This window comes from Salmo trutta, chromosome 5 (genome assembly GCF_901001165.1).
Source record: "Salmo trutta chromosome 5, fSalTru1.1, whole genome shotgun sequence".
Lineage (NCBI taxonomy): Eukaryota > Metazoa > Chordata > Actinopteri > Salmoniformes > Salmonidae > Salmo > Salmo trutta.
This window is the reverse complement of record NC_042961.1, coordinates 50,513,804-50,538,551: the sequence shown is the minus strand read 5'-3', so window position 1 is coordinate 50,538,551 and position 24,748 is coordinate 50,513,804. Positions and strand designations below refer to the sequence as shown.

Here is a 24,748-nt window from a genome sequence, read left to right as displayed (position 1 = left end):
GACTGTAGGTGTCAGTCCCACCACCTACCTAATTGTACATGAGTGAAGCAAGAAGTATTTGTTGACCAATTGAGCAGACCGAGAAACTCCTAGCCCTACTTAGACATACTTCAAAGAGAACTGTTTAACTTTCTACCTACCTCCTGTCTCTTATGGATTATTTTTGTGAGTTCCAGCATAAATGTACATAGCTATAGTAACAAGAGATTATTATACTGGGGTAAAATAATTGTTGGTGACTGGTGTGGTGTTTGAATTTTTCCTACAAAGCATGCCTCTCAGTCCCATAACATTAAACACATCATTAATGACAATGCAAAATCCATCACGGAAAACTGATGTTTTAATGACAAACTAAACCCTTACATGAATCTATCTCTAAAGAATAATACTTTCTCACACTTTCACGCATTGTAAACGTAACATCTGCATCAGTTTGATACTCTCAAACGAGGAAGGGACAAGAGAGAGTGCTGACATGGCGATCCTCCCAACACAAAAGGACAACACCTCATTACAGTTGTAATATGTCTCAGAGAAGGTCTACATTGGCCGGTTCCAAGGGGATAGAGCTGAAGTTGCCCACAATCACTGATCTAAGGTCCGTTTTGCATTTCTCGCCCATAACGATTACGGTTTGGATTTGAGGAGGGTTAAGCTGATCCTAGATCTGTGCTTAAGGGCAACATCTAACCGGGGCTAAGGCAAGCGTGGTGGTTACAAGGTGAGCAGAAGGCTCGTGGGACAGTGAAGGACCTCCCCTCCTCTCAGTGCCAGGACCAGATGTAGTACAGAACCTCCCTGGATCTTGTAGTCTGCCGCTGTCTTTTCATCGTTCCTGAGGGAAAGACACAGCGGGAAAATGGGGATATTAGGAAGAGAGGAACAAATCATTTTCATGTCTGTTGTTATCTGACCACTGACTAAAGTATGTCTGTAGAGGTGTAGTATACCTAGGGCAAATGGGCTGCCTCCCACATTAACAATGTTCCAGTGCTGTTGCCCTAGGACTGGGATTTCCGAGACTAGTGCAGGGGAGTCATTTGTACACTGAAAACATATAAGCTATTTTTTTTCTTTTCCACATGATTAATTCTGAGATATTGCCTCTGTGGCTTACATCTGTTTCCCGCTGTAGATCAACCTCTGCTGTTGAGGAGGGATCCCCTCTTTCTCCTCCACCCGCTCCTTGATCCTCTCCACCTGACAGAGACAAATAGAATACACACAATGAATACATAATATCAGCGCATGGTGTACATACACACAACAAAGGGAATACTGGAAAAGGTAATGTTACATACATACATACCTTGTCTGTGGGCTCTATGTCAATCTCAATTTCCTTCCCTGTGAGAGTCTGAGAGAAAGCCATTTAGAAAATACTTAATCATGTTCAGGATTATCTATTATTCGACCCCTGATAACCAGCAGAAGACAGTTACTTATGATCTATGTAGCCATTTAAAATGTCAGGTTATTCGATTCTTATTTTATGGACCCATGTAGGTAGCTAGCCTGCTACTGATTGTATGCACTGAGCAGCTGAAATTAAAGCTAAAACTAGCTAACTTGCTAGTGGCTGCATTTCTGTGTCTGACGTTCTCTTACCTTGACTTTAATCAACATTTTTGTCTTATTTTGTTTTCTAAACACATTAATTATATTATAACTGATATGGTATCTGTGTAATAGCTACTAAATTTGGTTTCCAGTTCACAACCTAAGCAAATTTCTACACCAATCTTCGGTCGCAAAAAATGTTCTGTGTTTCTCAAAGATAGGTCCCACTATTCACGTTGCTCACAAAAATAGGTTCCGCTATGTGCGTTGGTACTTCGAGGAGATGTTTTCTGCATCAACATTTTTTATTAGATAAAATATGTTTATTTAAATATTTTAGTGTGCGAGAAATCTGTAGAGGTAGCCCCATTACTAGTGGTAAAAAAAAAACAATTTAGTAAACTCCACGACGAAGGAGTGACGTAAAGTCTTTATTTGTAGTCTTTTCTCAAACCCTACTGTAACAGAAAAAGCACAGATACCCGAATAATAGAACTACAAGAATAGCTTTACAGTAAAGACCCGCCCTCTTAAACATTCCTGCCTCGCATTTGTAACGGAAGTGTTCTGCTGAAATAAGAAATATTCCTCATACATTTCATAAAGGTAAGTAGTTTATTCCTCATTTTGTAGAGAAGAAACATGATTCATTATATACCTAAATCTAACCGTACGTACAGATCTAGGGTCTTTAACCTCTTTTGACGGTTTTAATTAAATATTTGCCAACCTTGAATTTTGACTGGACCATGGACGCAGTGACAGCATGATAGCCTATCTTGACTAGATTTTTCGAGTAGCTAGTTTATCAGGCCTTATATGACCAGCTTTAGCTAAATGGTCTGTAATTAATGTATTACTATTACATTATTACCGATTTGGATATTGTAAGTAACGTTATCTTAAGTGTATCTTAATTATGTAACATTTAAAAGTGGGTATTTTTCCTTGCACTACTGTCGCGACAATAAACAGACCCACAAGGAAACCTCATGGAACTTTGAACAGTCCCTGTCTACTACCATTTTTATGAGTGAACAGACCCTCATGGAACCTTGAAAATGTGCTTACTCTAATGTTTTAAGGCACTCATTGTTCACTATCTCTAGCGTTTATCACATGTTCTCCCTCGTGTGTGTTTGGTTGTTTGTTTTTGTGTGTGGGTTGGTGTGAATCAGCCTGTTGTGTGCTATTCTGCCTGTTCTATACAGTTGTTCGTTTTGTCGACCCCATTGCAGACCGATCAGAAGAAGATACAACGTGTTCCTACTACCGGTAACCAGCAGTAGAAATGCCTCGCATTGAGAATGACATCAAGTTGGACTTCAAGGATGTGCTTCTCCGTCCGAAACGAAGCACACTCAAGTCCCGTAGCGAGGTGCATAACTCCTTCCCTTTTCCTGTAATGTACTAATATGTCTACAGCATTGTTCTATTGTATTCAATGACCAGTTTGTACCAGTAGTGTCATTTTCCAAACACAGTATATCACTCTTCAATGGTGGTGCCTTTTTCTCTACCTTCCACCTGTCTGTCTGTATCTCTGTCTCTCTCTGTCTGTCTCTCTCTCTCTCTGTTATTGTCTGTATCTCTGTCTGTCTGTCTCTGTCTGTCTCTCTCTCTCTCTCTCTGTCTGTCTGTCTGTCTGTCTGTCTGTCTGTCTGTCTGTCTGTCTGTCTGTCTGTCTGTCTGTGTTTCTGTCTGTCTGTATCTCTGTCTCTCTCTGTTTCTGTCTGTCTGTATCTCTGTCTGTCTCTCTGTTTGTCTCTCTGTCTAAATCTGTTTCTCCTTCTCCCCCAGGTTGACCTGATGAGAAGTTACACCTTCAGGAACTCTAAGGGAAGCTACAGAGGAATCCCCATAGTTGCAGCCAACATGGACACCGTCGGCACCTTCGAGATGGCCCTGGCGTTATCCAAGGTATAGACATAGACATGCATATTGTGTTATAAACGGCAACAAGCAAAAACAACAAAATAGCTTAAATCAGAATTCACCATCCTCACTCATACTTTCTAATACTAAACATCTCAAATATCCCCTACTGGCTCACAGAGAAAGTGGAGCCCAAATCTATGTTTATTAGAAGTCTCTGTTCCCATAGATTTTATGCATTTAAAGGTGTTTAACAAACACATTTCTCTTTCTCCCACCAGTTCACTCTCTTCACTGCCATTCACAAACACTATTCAGTAGATGACTGGAAGGAGTTTGCAACAAAGAATCAAGAATGTGTACAGGTACATTAAAGCAATGTTGTCTGGGATATAATTTACATAGTACCCTATAAGACAAGTATCTTACTTTGCCAAACTTTTCATTATGTGTTTATCTCTCTCTCTCTCTCTCTCTCTCTCTCTCTCTCTCTCTCTCTCTCTCTCTCTCTCTCTCAGAGTGTGGCAGTCAGCACAGGGACAAGTGAAGGGGACTTTGACAGACTGGGTGAGATCCTAGCCGCTGTGCCTCAGCTGCAGTACATCTGTGTGGATGTGGCCAATGGCTACTCAGAGCACTTTGTCCACTTTGTCAAAGACGTGCGTCAGAAGTACCCGACACACACCATCATGGTCAGTGACTCCTCTATACTCTCTTTTATAGTGTGCAAACTTGTGATTATGAGCATGTGATTATGCCTGCAGTATTTACAGTTTATACATCTCAAATCACACTATTCCTGAGGGCTCTTGTCAAAGTAGTGCACTCAGGGTGTCATTTGAGCCCATATAATACTCTAGTCAAAAGTAGTGCACTATACTAGTGCACCATCTAAGACACTGAAAGTGACTGTGTTGTCTTTGCCACAGGCAGGGAATGTGGTTACCGGGGAGATGGTGGAGGAGCTGATCCTCGCCGGCGCTGACATCATCAAAGTGGGCATCGGACCAGGTGATGTTATAACCCGGGCGACTTTGTCACATTGCGGTTTTGCTGGATCGTCATTCCTCATACCTTTTCTGCAATTGATTGAATTGGGGTCTTAGTGTGGTTATACTCATAACCTCCTAACTTTCTGTCTGTCTGTCTGTCTGTCTGTCTGTCTGTCTGTCTGTCTGTCTGTCTGTCTGTCTGTCTGTCTGTCTGTCTGTCTGTCTGTCTGTCTGTCTGTCTGTCTGCCTGCCTGCCTGTCTGTCTGCCTGCCTGCCTGCCTGCCTGCCTGCCTGCGTGCGTGCGTGCGTGCGTGCGTGCGTGTGTGTGTGTAGGGTCTGTGTGCACCACCCGTATGAAGACTGGGGTGGGCTATCCCCAGCTGAGCGCTGTGATCGAGTGTGCAGACGCTGCCCACGGCCTGGGCGGACACATCATCTCTGTAAGCCTCCATTATTATTATACATGTATTGTTATTTTATACATATTGATGCACCGATATGACATTTTGGGCTGATATCCGATATTTTCCTTGTCAAAAAACCCGATACCCATCTTTTAAATTTTAGCGGCCTTTTAAGCATTCTAGTACAGTTAAATAGTTAACACACACACATGGATGCAGCGGTCTAAGGCACTGCATCTCAGTGCAAGAGGCGTCACTACAGTCCCTGGTTAGAATCCAGGCTGTATCACATCCGGGCATGATTGGGAGTCCCGTAGGGCAGCGCACAATTGGCCCAGCGTCGTCCGGGTTTGGCCGGGTTGGCCATCATTGTAAATAAGAATTTGTTCTTAGCTGACTTGCCTAGCTAAATAAAGGTTACACACACACACCACACTGACCAAAAAGTTATTTTGTTGTCATTTACGTATGTCCCCATTACCAGTAAAACATAATCAAAACCTATTTCTTTCACTTACTTGCTGTGCTGTTTCATTGTTCATTTGTTCAGTCGTTTCATTCTGAACCAGGATTTCATCATACATATCAAGCAGTGTTTCAGTTCTGTCTGTCCGTGGCCTCTCTTCCTTGGTGCGCACTGTCACTGTGTCTGTTTCCATCTTGTCCAGCTGCGTCTGTAACATTTCACATAAACCCTGTTTCTTGTCTGCATCGAAGTAGCTGTCCTTATACATAGCATCGAGCATGGTGGCGACACAGTAAAGAGGCTCAAAGAGAATACCACCGAATTGCTTGTTCACAGCCTCGAATACTTTTGTAAGTTTTAACCCCACGGTCTGTTGGCAGTTTTGTTGAGCAGGCGTTTCAGTGCCATGACAGAGGGTATCACGCCTGCTGCAGACGCAGTTGGGGAGCTTATTTCTCCAGTTAGTTTGAATGGCACTAGTAGTGTGTTCATGTCGTCAGATGCCATTGAAATGGCAGCAGCGGTATGAGAACCAGCACATTCTTGAGCATGTAATACGGCTTTCCTCAGCACCAAATCCTCGTCGACCCACTGTGCTGTCAGACTCAGGATGCTCGTGGGGCTGACATCGCTGGTCCTAATGTCAGTCGTGACGCCAATAGCAAGTAGCATAATGAATTCCATTATCTTGGCGTTAATGGATTTCACCTTTGAGTTGTCTCACTGGAATGTTCTTACTCTTTCAAATGACTGCTGGACTTGAACTTGTTTAGTTGTTGGAAGTGTGCGCTTAGTATCTCTATGCTTTTGTTCTGTGTAGCGCTGTATTTTTCATGGCGTCATTATGTCATGTACCTACGTTATATAGGTATGCACGTCATGTACCTACGTTATATAGGTATGCACGTCATGTACCTACATTATATAGGTATGCACGTCATGTACCTACGTTATATAGGTATGCACGTCATGTACCTACGTTATATAGGTATGCACGTCAGCTTTGACATCGGTTTTGCACGTCAGCGTTAAACTAGACATCGGGCCGATTCAGATATGTTCACAGATAGTATCGTGCATCCCTAGTTATACACTTACATCCCTTTGGCTCAACAGTCTTTGGCTGTCTTTGGCTCAACAGTCTTTGGCTGTCTTTGGCTCAACAGTCTTTGGCTGTCTTTGGCTCAACAGTCTTTGGCTGTCTTTGGCTCAACAGTCTTTGGCTGTCTTTGGCTCAACAGTCTTTGGTTGTCTTTGGCTCAACAGTGCTTTGGTTGTCTTTGGCTCAACAGTCTTTGGCAGTCTTTGGCTCAACAGTCTTTGGCTGTCTTTGGCTCAACAGTCTTTGGCTGTCTTTGGCTCAACAGTCTTTGGCTGTCTTTGGCTCAACAGTCTTTGGTTGTCTTTGGCTCAACAGTCTTTGGTTGTCTTTGGCTCAACAGTCTTTGGCAGTCTTTGGCTCAACAGTCTTTGGCTGTCTTTGGCTCAACACCGTGGTACACCCTGGACCTCATACACACATACAGTACATATACATGCCAAGATGGTTGAATAGATAAAGACTTTACCTGAAGACCCATAGTATGTTATTCTTCCCTTTTCTTCCTCTCTCATAAAGGACGGTGGATGCACTTGCCCAGGTGACGTCTCCAAGGCTTTTGGTGAGTTTTGTAGCAGTAGAATGTAACATTTCAACTCACAGAACATACAGTACCGACTTTAATCAGACTACAGAGACTCTAAAACCAGAGTTGTAGTACTCAGGTCCAGGACTCGGGCTCAAGTACTACAACACATTTTCAGGACTACTGACTGGACCTGGACTCAACCGTTGGTGACTCGGACTTGGACTCAACCGTTGGTGACTCGGACTTGGACTCAACCGTTGGTGACTGGACTTGGACTCAACCATTGGTGACTCGGACTTGGACTCAACCGTTGGTGACTGGACTTGGACTCAACCATTGGTGACTCGGACTTGGACTCAACCGTTGGTGACTCGGACCTGGACTCAACCGTTGGTGACTGGACTTGGACTCAACCGTTGGTGACTCGGACTTGGAGTCAACCATTTATGACTCAGACTTGGCTTCTCGTGCCTTGTATTTGCACTTTGGACTGGATAAGCTACTATGATAAGTAGAATATTAGCAGCACTGGGTGCGCAGAGCAGCGAGGGTTCAGTTCTCTAGCAGTGGGAAGGACGCGCCACACACAGCCTACATCAGCTGGTGAGCCGCGGGGGAGCAAGCGATGCGTGTGGGCAGACAAGCAGGCAGGCTCTGCTAGACATCGCATAAGCGACTCTCTTATTTCTCCATAACCGCCAGTCACTAGCCAACTATTTAGCTTTGCCTGGTTATGAAACACAAACTGCTTTACGATATGTAAAACAATGCTAGTATTGAGTTTAATAGTAAAACAACAGTCTAGCTGTTTGTCTCTTTCTCTCCTTGAGTATAGAAAAGTGCATTTGTTGTCTCGCGCTAACCTCACACTTAACCCCCTGCATCCCATACCAAGGTTCTGACAACCCTGCTATCAATAATGAGTCGTTAGGATGTCACCGGGACGTCATAAAATGGTCGCCTAAAGTTGTCAGGATGTTGTGTCATGGTCCCCTGAAGGTTTTGTCTAGTTCCCAGGATTGTCCGACCCCAGCTGGGTTCTTAGGACGTCGTGTGATGGTCCCACAGGAATGTGTCTGACCCTGTCTGGGTTTTCTCAGCTGTGGTTGTGTGTGACTGACAGGCGCGGGGGCGGACTTTGTGATGCTGGGCGGAATGCTGGCCGGCCACTCAGAGAGCGGGGGCGAGGTCATCGAGAAGAACGGGAAGAAGTACAAGCTGTTCTACGGCATGAGCTCCGACACGGCCATGAAGAGACACGCCGGGGGCGTGGCGGAGTACAGGTCAGAGGTGTTACTGACCGCCTAGCAGGAAATGAGCAGCTTTAAACACCGTAGCACGCTTTAGGAAAAACACCCTTACCCAAAACACATGTCAATATTGGACTATTAATTGTGCCTTCCTGTATTATACTTATGCTGAAGTGTTTGTTCTATTCTACTGAGACATTTATCCCGTACACACAGTACCAGTCAAAAGTTTGGACACACCTACTCATTCAAGGGTTTTTCTTTATTTTTACTATTTTTACTATTTTTACTACTTTATTTTTACTACATTGTAGAATTATAGTGAAGACATCAAAACTATGAAATAACACGTATGGAATCATGTAGTAACCCAAAAAGTGTTAAACAAATCAAAATATATTTTAGATTCTTCAAAATAGCTACCCTTTGCCTAGATGACAGCTTTGCACACTCTTGGCATTCTCTAATAAAATGAATATTCGTCAAACTTGAAACATAAATACTAGTTTATATCCCACGTACGTACTCATGGAACTAAAAGTAGCTACGCAAAATTGCGTTGCGTAGAAAAAATATGCAGACGTGTGTATCCCCACAATTCATAACTCGACGCAAGAACACAGGATCGCCATTTTGCGTATGGTTCTTGCGTCGAATACATTAGGCTTAAGAGTTCGCTAAAACGTTCCCTCTTCTTCTCCCAGGGCTTCTGAGGGGAAGACGGTGGAGGTGGTCTACAAGGGCCCAGTGGACGTAACCATACGCGACGTCCTGGGTGGGGTCCGCTCCACCTGCACCTACGTGGGCGCAGGGAAGCTCAAGGAGCTCAGCCGCAGGACCACCTTCATCAGGGTCACCCAGCAGCTCAACACCGTCTTTGGGAACGATAACTAGGCGAGGTCCAGGCTGGTTCCTGGGCGTAACAGGGTCAGGGGGGGGGGTGGTGGTGTGTTTTGTTTGCTGCCTGCCCCTGTCACGTGGATGCTATTACATATTCTGCACACACACACACAGAAACACACAATACTGTAACCATTGATAGTAAGAATCAGTCATTTGAGAAACGTAAATCTTGGATAAGTGTTTGGTTGCCAAATCAAAACCTTTTTAGGTGACACTATCAAAACAATCCCTTATCTAAGAGTCTTATTTAAGTTTTGATATTTTAGACATATTTGGCTTTTTTTCCTGTAAATTACCAGAAATTGACGTGTCTTTGTTAATAAGTGACCCGAGGATTGTTGTGGTACTTCAGGATGCATTTTTGTGTCATCTTGCTCAATCATTCCCATTCAACTCTGCAGGCCTTGTGTACAGGCTTCTTCTCTCTGTCCATTATTATCTACCAAATCCTAGAATCTCTCTCTCTCTTTACCTCTTTCTCTCTCTCTCTCAATCCCCTCTTTCTCCTAACACTTCTATGCACGTCACCACCATGCTATATGAAAGCCATATGCAAAAAATGTATGTTTAGTATTTCACTGTATGAAGTATTTACTATATCAAGAGTACAGATCAAGTTTATCCCAAAAACATAGTTTTTATTATTTTAGATATATTCAATAGATGAAAATATTCCTTATAATTAGCAATATTGAAAGATTTTTATGTTAAGATATTTCTGGTTATTTAACTTAATCCTTTTCAAACTCACTTAAATAAATATATATTAACCTTGAATGATTTGCAAAAGTGTTAGATGATATTGTATTCCAGTCTTTTTTTCCCATAGAGTGAAACTACTGACAAACTGTTTCATGTACCGTACAGCTACAGTAGAAACTCAAGTCAGTCAAATTACACCCAGTATTTTGAGGGGAAACTTATGGAATACAGAATGTATTCAAAGTATGTTCTTAACATAGGCTAAAGAGGTGAGGGAGACAGGACAGCTTTGAGTGTTACCTTGACTTACTATTGATTTCACACTTTTCTCAATATTTTATATAGTCAGAGATTATATAAAATGTCCATGCAATCAGCATTTCACATGATTGTACTTGACTGTGTCAGTTACTTTGTGAGAATGTTGTTTCTGTCTATGCATTATTATGTACTTGTAACTGACTAGTTTTCCCTATGGCGGTATATTTACTTTACTTCACAGTGTTTTGGAGGATAATTCCATTTTATATCTATCTGGTTTTAGTCAAATGTGTTATGCAGGTTTTATGCCACTTTTCTTCAGTCTTCTCACTTCTGACCAATAAAGAGCATTCCATATGATTTGTGTTTTAGAGTTCATTGTTTATTTTTCATTTTAATATTGAATCTCAACATGACAATTAAAGATTCACACATTTATACAATATACAATACAGATATTAATTGAACTCTGTTTGTGTACCAGCTCATGTAATTTCATGAATCACAATGTATTTAGATTTTATAAGCTAGTAATTTATTTTATAACTGGACAGAAACATCAGCATTAACATTCAGTCAACTGACTATTTACATGATTTCATGTACAATGATGAGGTCAGCTAAATGTGATTAAGGGACATGAATAGGTGGGAGTTCTTGGAACAGTGGGACAACATTAGGATAGTTAGGTAACCTGACCAGCAGGGGGAGACAAAGTCCTGCCTTGCATGTTAAACCCAAATCCAGCCACTGTGAGTCCAACACACATTAGAATCCTACAGTACAACACACTGGCCAAAAACAACAGCATTGGAATATGCATATAATGTGGGGTTGCCCCAATGTGAAAACTTTATGGTCACAGGTTGGGCCACCATCCCATTTCTCCCAAATATCATATTACGAACCAATAATTCTTCACTGACTATCATAGTACCTCAGAAACTAGTGTGATTGTCTGGACTGACTGCAGCAAAAATAATGTTAGTTACCAGATAGAAGACTCCACATAAGCTCTGTATAACTCAATGTCTACTGCATTTCCTTGACATCTTTTCACTCGAACTTTCCATAGCCCGTGTGAACAGCGCCAAGGAAATTACAGTTGATACATTCAACAGGTGATGTAATGTAATAATGAGTAAATTCATTCAATGTATTTTGAATATCTGTATTGAAAATATATATTGATGTATGCAACCTGACTTAATGAATGTGTGCCAAATGTAAAAACATAAGGTGAGTGATGCAAGTGTTTTTTTTAATGCCTAGATATGTCCACAACATGAGCTGGGAGGGGCTCATGTTGATATATGTCCACAATTAGATATGTCCACAATTATTTTTTAACACTAGCCAGGATTCAAACCAAAAAGGGTTCTTCGAAGGGTTCTTTTTTCTAAGAGTGTAGACATTACACCAGCTCACAGAACACACCCCATCACTAACTTTAAGCATCGGCTGTCAGAGCAGCTTACCGATCGCTGCAGCTGTACACAGCCCATCTGTAAATAGCCCATCCAACAAACTACCTACCTCATCCCCATATTTGTTTTTCTGCTCTTTTGCACACCAGTATTTCTACTTGCACATCCTCATCTATACATCTATCACTCCAGTGTTAATTGCTCAATTGTAATTACTTCGCCACTATGGCCTATTTATTGCCTTACCTCCTTACTTCATTTGCACACACTGTATACAGATTTTCTATTCTGTTATTGACTGTACGTTTGTTTATCCCATGTGTAACTCTGTGCTGTTGTTTTTGTCGCACTGCTTTGCTTTATCTTGGCCAGGTCGCAGTTGTAAATGAGAACTTGTTCTCAACTGGCCTACCTGGTTAAATAAAGGTAAAATAAATGTAAAAATATATTTGGCATACCGATAACCCTCTCACATGTCAACATGGGACCCTGTTGAGACACATGCTGGTGGTAGAAATACCGCACCTGCTGAGTCTTGGGTTGCTCTGGCTGAATGTTCACTCCATAGAGACCGTACTCTCCATAGTCATTTAACTGACTAATCTCCAATGAATCTGGCTCTGGACTGTCTGGGCTACTTCCTGTTCCCAGGGTGACAAAGGGAGTTAGGTCACCCTGATGATGCTCAATCTCCATTCTGTGCAGTTCCGCCCTCTGGTGATATCTGCCCCTGCTGTAGAAGGACAGGGATGCTGGGGAGGTTTTGTCCCAGAACACTTCTAATTCTATGGGACGGGGTATTGTTTCAGGTAGAGCTTCATTTTTCCCAGGAAGATAGATTAACTGAGAATAAACGTGTGCCTGTGGAGGTTTATCTGTATAGGTCATCCCATCACTACGCCTAATACTGTCATAGTACAGGAGCTTTCCTCGGCTCTGCTGTACCTCCTGGACCAGCTTGTCCCAGTCGGACCCGGGCTCCAGCCCCTTCCTCAGATCCACGGCACGGGCCTTCTCCACAGCCTGGTGCACCCCTGCATACCCCTGGAGGAAGCAGGAGTCCCCCGCGGACAGGGCAGCCTACATGGTTCTCTTAGAGGTCTTGATGGACTTTAAGCGAGCTGAAACGGAACTCTGGACGCTGGTCAGGGCGATGTCACGCAGGGCGGACACTCCCTCAATGAGCTGGACATTGTAGCTAGCCAACCTCTCCCTCCATGCAATCAGTATTTCACATTATTGTACTTTATTGGGTATTCAGTTACTTTGCGAGAATGTTGTCTCTCTCAATGCATTATTATGTTAACGTGTGTAACTGACTAGTTTTAACTATGGCGATATATTTACTTTACTTCATAGTGTTTTGGAGGATAATTCCATTTTATATCTTTTGCTTTTAGTCAAACGTGTGATGCCGTCGGTAAACGTTATTTTTTCTTGTGTCAGTACTGACCAATAAAGTCCATTCCATATGATTTGTATTTTAGAGTTGAGGGTTTATTTAAAATGTTAACATTAAATCTCAACATCCACACATCTATACAAAATACATGACAGATATTAATTGTACAGTTTGTTAAAATGTCAAACTGTTAAGAAAATCTGAATGTACTGCTCAGATCTATTTGTAAATGAATGTCAGTTGCAGTCCGCTCTACTTCTCAAAACCAATTGTATGAAAAGGTCAGAGGGGCAGGAAACTGTTGTGGAATACAGAATGTGTTCAAAGTATGTTCTTAAAGTAGGCTAAGGGAGACAGGACAGCTTTGAGTGTTACCTTGACTTACTGTTGATTTCACACTTTTCTCAATATTTTATATAGTCAGAGATTATATAAAATGTCCATGCAATCAGCATTTCACATGATTGTACTTGACTGTGTAAGGGAACATTTTATTGTCAGAAGAGATAGCCTTGAATTGTACATTATGCCTCTCCTCTCACTCTATCTTGGTTCGTGCAGATGACTATGACCACTTCCTCAGACCAATTGGCAGAATGCCCAGAATATGTTCTGGAAGTTAAGATAGGAGACATGTTCAGTTTCTTAGGAAACTGAGCCAGCGCGATAACAGCCAGTCACCTGCAGGAACCAACCCTATGAACCATGCCTACGTAGCTTTTAAAAGAGAACTGAAGGGACCGCCCTGGCGGAACTTGCGGCAGACTTGTAGGTTGTATGTGTTTGTTGTAACCTCTCCAGTTAACTGATAAAAAAGAGCAATTCATTTAATATTGACTTCAGGTGTCCCTGGTGTTGAATTTCCAACACAACTGTGTATTCAATGACTTTGCAAGAATGTTGTTTCTGTCTATGCATTATTATGTACTTGTAACTGACTAGTTTTCCCTATGGCGGTATATTTACTTTACTTCATAGTGTTTCGGAGGATAATTCCATTTTATATCTATCTGGTTTTAGTCAAATGTGTTATGCAGGTTTTATGCCACTTTTCTTCAGTCTTCTCACTTCTGACCAGTAAAGAGCATTCCATATGATTTGTGTTTTAGAGTTCATTGTTTATTTTTCATTTTAATATTGAATCTCAACATGACAATTAAAGATCCACACATTTATACAAAATACAGTACAGATATTAATTGTACTGTTTGTTAAAATGTCAAACTGTTAAGAAAATCTGAATGTACTTCTCAGACCTGTTTGTAAATGAACAATTTCTAAATATCTGAAGTGAAGCATCAGCATTAACATTCAATCATTTGACTATTTACATGATTTATTGGACAATAATATAATCAATTGTACTCTGTTTGTGTACTATCACATGTAATTTCATGAATGACAATGTATTAAAATGTTGTAAGCTACACATTTTTTTTAAACTGGAAGGGAGAGGGGGCAGACAGAACAATTACAGACTCCTTAATTAATTAATTTGAACTAATTAACCATTTTGTTCTAGTTTGGTGTTTTGGCTTGTATCCTTGTTCTTATGTTCTACTGTCTTTCGACTCTTTATTATGTATTTTTTGAATGTCTTTATGTTTACACACCTGTCTGTGATCTGAGCCCCTCACTGGAAAAAAACAAGAAAAAATTTCACATAATTATTTTTTTAAACTAGCCAGGATCCAAACTTCTACAAAAAGAGTTCTACCTGCAACCAAAACTGGTTCTTCAAAGGTTCTTCAGACAAAGAACCTTTTTAAGGTTCTGAATAGCAACTTTTTTTCTAAGAGTGTAGACATTACACCAGCTCACAGAACACCCCCATATACGGCGTACCGATAACCTTCCCACATGTGCACATTGGATCCTGTTGAGACACAAGCTGTTGGTAGGAAGAATACAGCTGCTGAGTCTTGGGTTGTTCATGGACTGCTCCACATGGGCACCCCCACTGCTGCTCTGGCTGAACGTTCACTCCATAGAGACCGTACTCTCCATAGTCATTTAACTGACTGTAACCTCCAAAGACTATGGCTCTGGACTGTCTGGCTCTGGCTCTGGCTGGTCTACTTCCTGTTTCCAAGGTGACAAAGGGAGCTAGGTCACCCTGATGATGCCGGATCTCCATTCTGTGCAGTTCCGTCCTCTGGTGATATCTGCCCCTGCTGTAGAAGGACAGGGATGCTGGGGAGGTTTTGTCCCAGAACACTTCTAATTCTATGGGACGGGGTATTGTTTCAGGTAGAGCTTCATTTTCCCCAGAAAGATAGATTAACTCAGACTTTAAGTCTGCCTGTGAACTCAGTTGGCCCTTCTGCCAGCGCAGAGCAAAAACGTTGGCATTCCCAGAAGAAACAGTGACACGTAAACCAATGGTCCAATCACAGTCCTCAGATAGTTTGACCACCCACCTAAGCTTGGCATCAGAGCCGCTATCCTGGCACAGAAGAGTATGGGTGGTGAGTTTGGCAAGCGGGGTGTAGAACACTTTCCTGTGGTCCTGGGAAAGAGACATTCCCCTTCCCAAGCTCTTGGGGTCAAAGGTCAAAGGGGTGGAACCTTGTGCTTTCTGGTGGTTCTCGGGGTCGACCAGAGCCAGCAGAGAACTCCAAAGCTGTGTCATCTGCTCCACGAGCTTTCCTCCACTCTGCTGTAGCTCCTGGACCAGCCTGTCCTGGTCGGCCCCGGGCTCCAGCCCCTTCCTCAGATCCACAGCACGGGCCTTCTCCACAGCCTGGTGCACCCCTGCATAACCCTGGAGGAAGCGGAAGGAGTCCCCATCAGACAGGGCAGCCTGCATGGTCCTCTTGGAGGTATTGATGGACACTATGCGAGCTGAGACGGAAGTCTTGACGCAGGTTAGGGTGATGTCACGCAGGGCTGACACTCCCTCGATGAGCCGGACACTGGAGCTAGCCAACCTCTCCCTCTGCTCCTTATCCCACCTCCCTAGTTCCTGAATCTGTCTCTCTCTCTGGGCCAACTCCTTCTGCTCTTCCTTCAGCTTCTCTCCCAGCTCTTTGTGTGCCTTAGGCAGTGTTTTCATATTGTGGACGCGATGCTGGTCCTCGATGGCGCAAGACATGCACACGCCGGTTAGGTCATCCAAGCAGTAATACTCAAGAATCTTACCGTGGTGGGGGCATTTGGTGGCCAACCCAACTCCCCCAGCCCCCGGTGCTATGGGTTCAGTCAGGGTATGTGTCTGCAGCAGCAATGGCACTGTCAGGTGTGGTTCCAAGTGCTGGGCACACATGGACATCTCGCATTTGATGCAGGTCTTCAATGCTGTCTTTTTGTCATCCACACACATGTCACAAACAACAGCCTGGATCTCCGGCAGAACCTGGCACACCTCAATCATTTTCACTTCTGGGATCCCTGGTGCGGTTGAAGCTATCTCAACAAATGGTGGTGGGAATCGGGTCTTTTGCGTTGGTGTTGTCCTTCGCATGTTAAAAATACCTCTTAGTAGCCTCTCTCAATCTGACTGACAATAAGACTTTCAAAGTCGTTGGCCCCTATAATTAAAATCTAAACGTTTTACTTGTCGGCCTGTTTGCTTTTGCTTGCTCTCTGTCTCTGATCTGCGTTTGAGGCCACTCCTAGATTCATCTCATGCAATGTTGCTGCGTTCATAACCAGGTGGGAAGGTGGTAGTTACCAATTGTGAAGTCGTAAATTCGAGTTGGGTGCAGAAATGTAACCACTCAAATTCATAGACAGAGCTATGGATGACCATCAATTTACATATTATAGTTTTAATCATGTTTTGAGGCTATACCATGTTTGTTTATATTTACATTGTTTACCAACATTGGAATTAAAAAGCTTATTTTGGGTTCTGATGAGGTTGGTCAGTTGAACTAAGCTCATGAGGCACTTATAAGTTATATTCTTCAATAATAAATGGTACATAGCATTAATTTATGTTCAAAAATTGATGTAGCAACTGCTGATTCCCCTTTAATGATTACATTTCTCCACCATTTCCTGGTTGATAAAATTCTAATGGTTCGACTAATTTAAGTTTATGTGACAACAAACAATGAATTGTGTAGATAAGCATTTTGTACAATCTAAAAATAAAGCGAAATAAAAAAATGTATAACCAATAATATCGTATTTCTGATGTTTGAAGTTCGTGTACAAAAACGAAAGTAAAAATACGAGAACGGGAAGAAGCACAGAAATTGCGCACATAGATCGGTCTTCTACTTCTCAGGCTTTCTTTCAACGAGAATGACAGATCTATAATTCACTATTGGTCGGGCAGCCCAAATTGCCAGAGAGGAAGAGAGATGCCCAACTCGACGGAAAATCTGTCTCCCTCCAACAGTTGGCGTCTTTTCGTTGTTTCGCCTACCAAGAAATTCGTTTGTGTATGGAGGTCGATGAGAGTTTCGAATATGATCAACTAAAAAATGTATGGCTTATTTGCTACGGGAGGTTAATTTGATCGAATATACGTTTCGTAATTATAAAGTTGTTACGAGTGTACCAAAATAAGTAGGACACGTGACATCCCGGGAACTTTGAGAGAAAAAATGACATCATTACAAAATACAAAAAATAAATAAATCAAAAACCATGCCGCAACTTCAGTCACAGTTCAAATCACATCCCCACACAGGCTCAGGGGCCAAAGAGGACGGAGCACTCACTGTCAGGCGACAGGACTCCCTGCAATAACCCCGCTGCAAAAATCCTGGGTCCCTAAACACATTCAGCTGCGATCACAACGATGTCTGCCCATCCTCTACAACGTTCTCGCTTGAGCTGCGCAGCAGATAACCAACGCAACAAACGCTACAAAGTGCAACATGTCTGGATCCCGTGTATAGAGTTACTTTGCGAGAATGTTGTCTCTGCATTATTATGCTAAGGTGTTTAACTGACTAGTTTTCACCAGGGTGGTATATTTACTTTACAGTGATTTGGAGGATAATTCCATTTTATATCTTTTCCTTTTAGTAAAACGTGTTATGCATTTTGTAAGCCTTCTGTTTTGTTGTTACAGTCTTGTCAGTTCCAACCAATAAAGGTAATTCCATATGATTTGTATTTTAGAGTTCATTGTTCATTTTACATTTTAGCTAAACATGACCATTAAAAATCCACCCATATATACAACATATAGCACAGATATTAATTGTACTGTCTGTTTGTTAAAATGTCAAACTTAAGAAATTCAGAATGTACTTCTCAGACCTGTTTGTAAATGACCCAGTTGAATATCTGAACAGAAACATCAGCATTTACATTACATCAATTGACTATTTACAGGATTTATTTTACAATAATGAGGTCAGAAAAATGTGATTACGGAACATGAAAAAGTGGAAGTTATTGATACATTGGGACAACATTATGATAGGTGGGTGAACAGCAGGGGGAGAAAAAGTCCTGCCTTACATGTCAACTCAAATCCAACCAGTGAGTCCAACACACATTAGAATCCTACAGTACCAACAACTCACTAGCCGGGATCCAAACTGAATTCAATGCACTTTACCTAGACATTGCCTACATTATACAAGCTCACAAAACACCTCTATATATGCCGTACCGATAACCCTCTCACACTTGCACATGGGACCCTGGTTAGACCACTGCTGGTGGTAGGAAGACTGCTGCTGAATCTGATGGACCTCTCCACATGGGCACCTCCACTTCTGCTCTGGTTGACTGTAATCTCTGTACTCTCTGGCACTGGCTGGGCTACTTCCTGTTCCCAGGGTGACAAAGGGGGTTAGGTCACCCTGATGATGCTCGATCTCCATTCTGTGCAGTTCCATCCTCTGGTGACATTTGCCCCTGCTGTAGAAGGACAGGGATGCTGGGGAGGTTTTGTCCCAGAACACTTCTAGTTCTATGGGACGGGGTATTGTTTCAGGTTGAGCTGCAGTTTGCCCAGGAAGATAGATACACTGAGAATCGACATGTGCCTCTGGAGGTTTATCTGTATAGGTCATCCCATCACTACGCCTAACACTCTCATAGTACTGAGTGCAAACAGAGCTCAGTTGGTCCTTCTGCCAGCGCAGAGCATAGACATGGCCATTATTGAAATTCTCAGTAGCTTCCTTGTCACATACGCCAACGGTCCAATCACAGTCCTCAGAGAATTTGACCACCCACCTAGGGTTGGCATCAGAGCCGCTATCCTGGCACAGAAGAGTATGGGTGGTGAGTTTGGCAAGCGGGGTGTAGAACACTTTCCTGTGGTCCTGGGAAAGAGACATGCCCCTTCCCAAGCTCTTGGGGTCAAAGTTCAACGTGGCGGTGGGAGGTAAACCCTGGGGAACCCTGTTTTTCCTGGTGGTTCTCGGGGTCGACCAGAGCCAGCAGAGAACTCCACAGCTGGGTCGTCTGCTCCAGCAGCTTTCCTCCGCTCTGCTGTAACTCCTGGACCAGCTTGTCCCGGTCGGCCCCGGGCTCCAGCCCCTTCCTCAGATCCACGGCACGGGCCTTCTCCACAGCCTGGTGCACCCCTTCATACCCCTGGAGGAAGCGGAAGAAGTCCCCCTCGGACAGGGCAGCCTGCATGGTTCTCTTAGAGGTCTTGATGGAGTTTAAGCGAACTGAGACAGAACTCTGGACGCCCGTCAGGGTGATGTCGCGGAGGGAGGACACTCCCTCAATGAGTCGGATACTGGAGCTCGCCAACCTCTCCCTCTGCTCCTTGTCCCACCTGCTTAGTTTCATGCTCTGATTCTCTCTCTTGGCCAAAGCCTTCTGCTCCTCCTTCAACTTCTCCCTCAGCTCTTTGTGTGCTTTAGGCAGGGTCTTCATGTTGTGGATGCGATGCAGGTCCTCGATGGCGCAGGACATGCAAGCACTAGTTAGGTCGTCCAAGCAGTAGTACTCCAGAATCTTACCGTGGTGGGGGCATTTGGTGGCCAACCCAACTCCCCCAGCCCCCGGTGCTATGGGTTCAGTCAGGGTATGTGTCTACAGCAGAAATGGGACTGAAAGGTGTGGCTCCAAGTGCTGGGCACACATGGACCTTTCACATTTGATGCAAGTCTTCAGTGCTGGCTTCCTGTCTTCTGTAAATTAGGTCTCAATCAACGGCCTGGCTGTCCGGCAACGGCAGAGCCTGGCACCCCTCAGACATGTCTTCTGTGAGCCCTGGTTCGCTTGAAGCTGCCCCAATAAATGGTGGTGGGAATCGGGTGCTTTGCGTTGTCCTTGACCTTCGCATGCTAAAATACCTCTAGCCTCGTAGCCTCTATAATGCTTTTAATCTCAACTTTTTACCTGTCAGTCCGTTTGCTTTTGTTCACTCTGTCTGGTCTGATCTACGTTTGAGTCCACCTCGTGCAATATATGCGTCAGTCCGCCAAAAGTTCCTGGTTGCTAAAATTATGATGGTTTGCCTAATTTCAGTTTAAATCGTTGTACAATCTAAAGCACTGTGAAATATCCTTTCAATAAAATATTGGATTTTCAGCTGTCAGATGCCGTTGTACCAAACCGAAAGTAAAAAGATGACAAAACACAATATAACGGACATTTTAGAAAAAGAGCACATAGAACGGATCTACCGCTTCTTATACTTACTTTCAATGCGAATGAAAGATCTATACTTTACATTTCTTTGTGAATTTGACGCGTCGCCGAGAAATCTGCCTTGCTCTGTACATGACTGGCAATGGGTGTGTTCGAGTAGTTAGGCTAATGCAGTCGGTTACACAACTATGGTTTGAAGTCAACAGGGGAGTCGGACACAGTTCTTTTTCCTGCAGTCTGAAGAGCCAAAAAACCACATGGAATGGGATACTTCAAGCCACATTTCAAACCACATACAAAGCTGCCTCCAACATCGTTTTATAAAATGTGACAGTATGTCCAACAAGCCTCACAACAGCATACCACGTGTAACCATGGCAGCCCAGGACGTCCACATCTGACTTCTTTACCCATGGGATCTTCTGAGACCAGCAACCCGGAGAGCTGATGAAACTGAGGAGTATTTCTGTCTGTAATAAAGCCCCTTTGTGGAGAAAAACTCATTCTGATTGGCTGGGCCTGGCTCCCAAGTGGGTGGGCCTATACCCTCTCAGGCCCACCCATGTCTCCCAGGCCCACCCAATGGACATTCGCAACAGTGCCTGACTTGGGCAGGAGTTCAAAGTTACTGAGTACCAGTACATCAACATTTCTACTGCATAAGATCATGCACCTCTTATAAAATATTGGCTAAAAGTATTGTGGAGTTGTTGCACTTAAATATAAACAGTTCAGGCACCCAAAATGAGTACTAGCACATATTTTAGTCCAAGTCAAGCACTGGACAACAACAACACATGGAAATATAGCTGCAAGCAGCAATGCCGGGGTTCAGCTATGGGACCACTGTGCCACCATCAGGAAAAATTTGACACATTGCCCTAGGACAAATTACTTCTGTACTGTTTACCACACTTGCAAAATATCAGAACTCAAAATGAAACGGATCATGCAATATGCAGGCAATATGCTTTTGATGTATTTTGGACCATTTTCAATGATGTTAACTACTTTAAATGTATTCTTCTCCAGAACCGCTGGACCGATTGGCACCAAATTTGGTATATAGCATCTATGGATGCACAATATTTTCCAAGGCTCTAACTAAACAATATGGCCGCTATAAGCAATGAGCTTGCAGTGGATTTTTAATGGTCATGTTTAGCTAAAATGTAAAATGAACAATGAACTCTAAAATACAAATCATATGGAATTACCTTTATTGGTTAGAACTGACAAGACTGTAACAACAAAACAGAAGGCTTACAAAATGCATAACACGTTTCACTAAAAGAAAAATATATCAAATGGAATTATCCTCCAAATCACTGTAAAGTAAATATACCACCCTGGTGAAAACTAGTCAGTTAAACACCTTAGCATAATAATGCAGAGACAACATTCTCGCAAAGTAACTCTATACACGGGATCCAGACATGTTGCACTTTGTAGCGTTTGTTGCGTTGGTTATCTGCTGCGCAGCTCAAGCGAGAACGTTGTAGAGGATGGGCAGACATCGTTGTGATCGCAGCTGAATGTGTTTAGGGACCCAGGATTTTTGCAGCGGGGTTATTGCAGGGAGTCCTGTCGCCTGACAGTGAGTGCTCCGTCCTCTTTGGCCCCTGAGCCTGTGTGGGGATGTGATTTGAACTGTGACTGAAGTTGCGGCATGGTTTTTGATTTATTTATTTTTTGTATTTTGTAATGATGTCATTTTTTCTCTCAAAGTTCCCGGGATGTCACGTGTCCTACTTATTTTGGTACACTCGTAACAACTTTATAATTACGAAACGTATATTCGATCAAATTAACCTCCCGTAGCAAATAAGCCATACATTTTTTAGTTGATCATATTCGAAACTCTCATCGACCTCCATACACAAACGAATTTCTTGGTAGGCGAAACAACGAAAAGACGCCAACTGTTGGAGGGAGACAGATTTTCCGTCGAGTTGGGCATCTCTCTTCCTCTCTGGCAATTTGGGCTGCCCGACCAAATTCATAAATGAATAGTGAATTATAGATCTGTCATTCTCGTTGAAAGAAAGCCTGAGAAGTAGAAGACCGATCTATGTGCGCAATTTCTGTGCTTCTTCCCGTTCTCGTATTTTTACTTTCGTTTTTGTACACGAGCTTCAAACATCAGAAATACGATATTATTGGTTATACATTTTTTTATTTCGCTTTATTTTTAGATTGTACAAAATGCTTATCTACACAATTCATTGTTTGTTGTCACATAAACTTAAATTAGTCGAACCATTAGAATTTTATCAACCAGGAAATGGTGGAGAAATGTAATCATTAAAGGGGAATCAGCAGTTGCTACATCAATTTTTGAACATAAATTAATGCTATGTACCATTTATTATTGAAGAATATAACTTATAAGTGCCTCATGAGCTTAGTTCAACTGACCAACCTCATCAGAACCCAAAATAAGCTTTTTTATTCCAATGTTTGTAAACAAAGTAAATATAAACAAACACTGTATAACCTCAAAACTATAATATGTAAATTGATGGTCATCCATAGCTCTGTCTATGAATTTGAGTGGTTACATTTCTGCACCCAACTCGAATTTACGACTTCACAATTGGTAACTACCACCTTCCCACCTGGTTATGAACGCATCAATATTGCATGAGATGAATCTAGGAGTGGCCTCAAACGCAGATCAGAGACAGAGAGCAAGCAAAAGCAAACAGGCCAACAAGTAAAACGTTTAGATAATTATAGGGGCCAACGACTTTGAAAGGCTTATTGTCAGTAAGATTGAGAGAGGCTACTAAGAGGTATTTTTAACATGCGAAGGACAACGCCAACGCGAAAGACCCGATTCCCACCACCATTTGTTGAGATAGCTTCAACCGCACCAGGGATCCCAGAAGTGAAAATGATTGAGGTGTGCCAGGTTCTGCCGGATATCCAGGCTGTTGTTTGTGACATGTGTGTGGATGACAAAAAGACAGCATTGAAGACCTGCATCAAATGTGAGATGTCCATGTGTGCCCAGCACTTGGAACCACACCTGACAGTGCCATTGCTGCTGCAGACACATACCCTGACTGAACCCATAGCACCGGGGGCTGGGAGAGATGGGTTGGCCACCAAATGCCCCCACCACGGTAAGATTCTTGAGTACTACTGCTTGGATGACCTAACCAGCGTGTGCATGTCTTGCGCCATCGAGGACCAGCATCGCGTCCACAATATGAAAACATTGCCTAAGGCACACAAAGAGCTGGGAGAGAAGCTGAAGGAAGAGCAGAAGGAGTTGGCCCAGAGAGAGAGACAGATTCAGGAACTAGGGGGGTGGGATAAGGAGCAGAGGGAGAGGTTGGCTAGCTCCAGTGTCCGGCTCATCGAGGGAGTGTCCGCCCTCCGCGACATCACCCTGACGAGCGTCAAGAGTTCCATCTCAGCTCGCATAGTGTCCATCAATACCTCCAAGAGGACCATGCAGGCTGCCCTGTCTGATGGGGACTCCTTCCGCTTCCTCCAGGGTTATGCAGGGGTGCACCAGGCTGTGGAGAAGGCCCGTGCTGTGGATCTGAGGAAGGGGCTGGAGCCCGGGGCCGACCAGGACAGGCTGGTCCAGGAGCTACAGCAGAGTGGAGGAAAGCTCGTGGAGCAGATGACACAGCTTTGGAGTTCTCTGCTGGCTCTGGTCGACCCCGAGAACCACCAGAAAGCACAAGGTTCCACCCCTTTGACCTTTGACCCCAAGAGCTTGGGAAGGGGAATGTCTCTTTCCCAGGACCACAGGAAAGTGTTCTACACCCCGCTTGCCAAACTCACCACCCATACTCTTCTGTGCCAGGATAGCGGCTCTGATGCCAAGCTTAGGTGGGTGGTCAAACTATCTGAGGACTGTGATTGGACCATTGGCTTACGTGTCAACGTTTCTTCTTCTGGGAATGCCAACGTTTTTGCTCTGCGCTGGCTGAAGGGCCAACTGAGTTCACAGGCAGACTTCAAGTCTTAGTTAATCTATCTTCCTGGTAAAACTGCAGCTCTACTTGAAACAGTACCCCGTCCGATAGAATTAGAAGTGTTCTGGGACAAAACCTCCTACCCAGCATCCCTGTCCTTCTACAGCAGGGACGGATATCACCAGAGGACGGAACTGCACAGAATGGAGATCCGGCATCATCAGGGTGACCTAGCTCCCTTTGTCACCTTGGAAACAGGAAGTAGACCAGCCAGAGCCAGAGCCAGACAGTCCAGAGCCAGAGTCTTTGGAGGTTACAGTCAGTTAAATGACTATGGAGAGTACGGTCTCTATGGAGTGAACGTTCAGCCAGAGCAGCAGTGGGGGTGCCCATGTGGAGCAGTCCATGAACAACCC

The 24,748-nt window shown here is 43.3% G+C and overlaps 2 protein-coding genes across 6 annotated transcripts; one reads left to right on the top strand and one right to left on the bottom strand.

The window, feature by feature from the left end:
- Positions 1–325: 325 nt before the first annotated feature.
- LOC115194405 (NEDD8) lies at positions 326–1,804 on the bottom strand. Its single transcript, XM_029754079.1, has 4 exons — positions 1,612–1,804; positions 1,313–1,360; positions 1,121–1,203; positions 326–838 (listed from the first exon to the last, which is right to left on the bottom strand). The coding sequence occupies exons 1-4, from the start codon at positions 1,627–1,629 to the stop codon at positions 718–720; spliced, it is 270 nt and encodes an 89-aa protein (XP_029609939.1). The 5' UTR covers positions 1,630–1,804; the 3' UTR covers positions 326–717.
- A 259-nt stretch (positions 1,805–2,063) lies between these two features.
- LOC115194404 (GMP reductase 2) lies at positions 2,064–10,404 on the top strand. Of its 5 annotated transcripts, none has more exons than XM_029754075.1 (10): positions 2,064–2,169; positions 2,802–2,941; positions 3,364–3,483; positions 3,720–3,803; positions 3,957–4,130; positions 4,368–4,449; positions 4,764–4,870; positions 6,919–6,961; positions 8,052–8,211; positions 8,883–10,404. In XM_029754075.1, the coding sequence occupies exons 2-10, from the start codon at positions 2,855–2,857 to the stop codon at positions 9,070–9,072; spliced, it is 1,047 nt and encodes a 348-aa protein (XP_029609935.1). In that variant the 5' UTR covers positions 2,064–2,169; positions 2,802–2,854; the 3' UTR covers positions 9,073–10,404. The 5 variants fall into 5 exon arrangements, with proteins under 5 accessions (XP_029609935.1, XP_029609934.1, XP_029609936.1 ...); XM_029754074.1 differs by having other exon boundaries at positions 2,071–2,169; positions 2,775–2,941; XM_029754076.1 differs by having other exon boundaries at positions 2,084–2,169; positions 2,742–2,941.
- Positions 10,405–24,748: the final 14,344 nt, after the last annotated feature.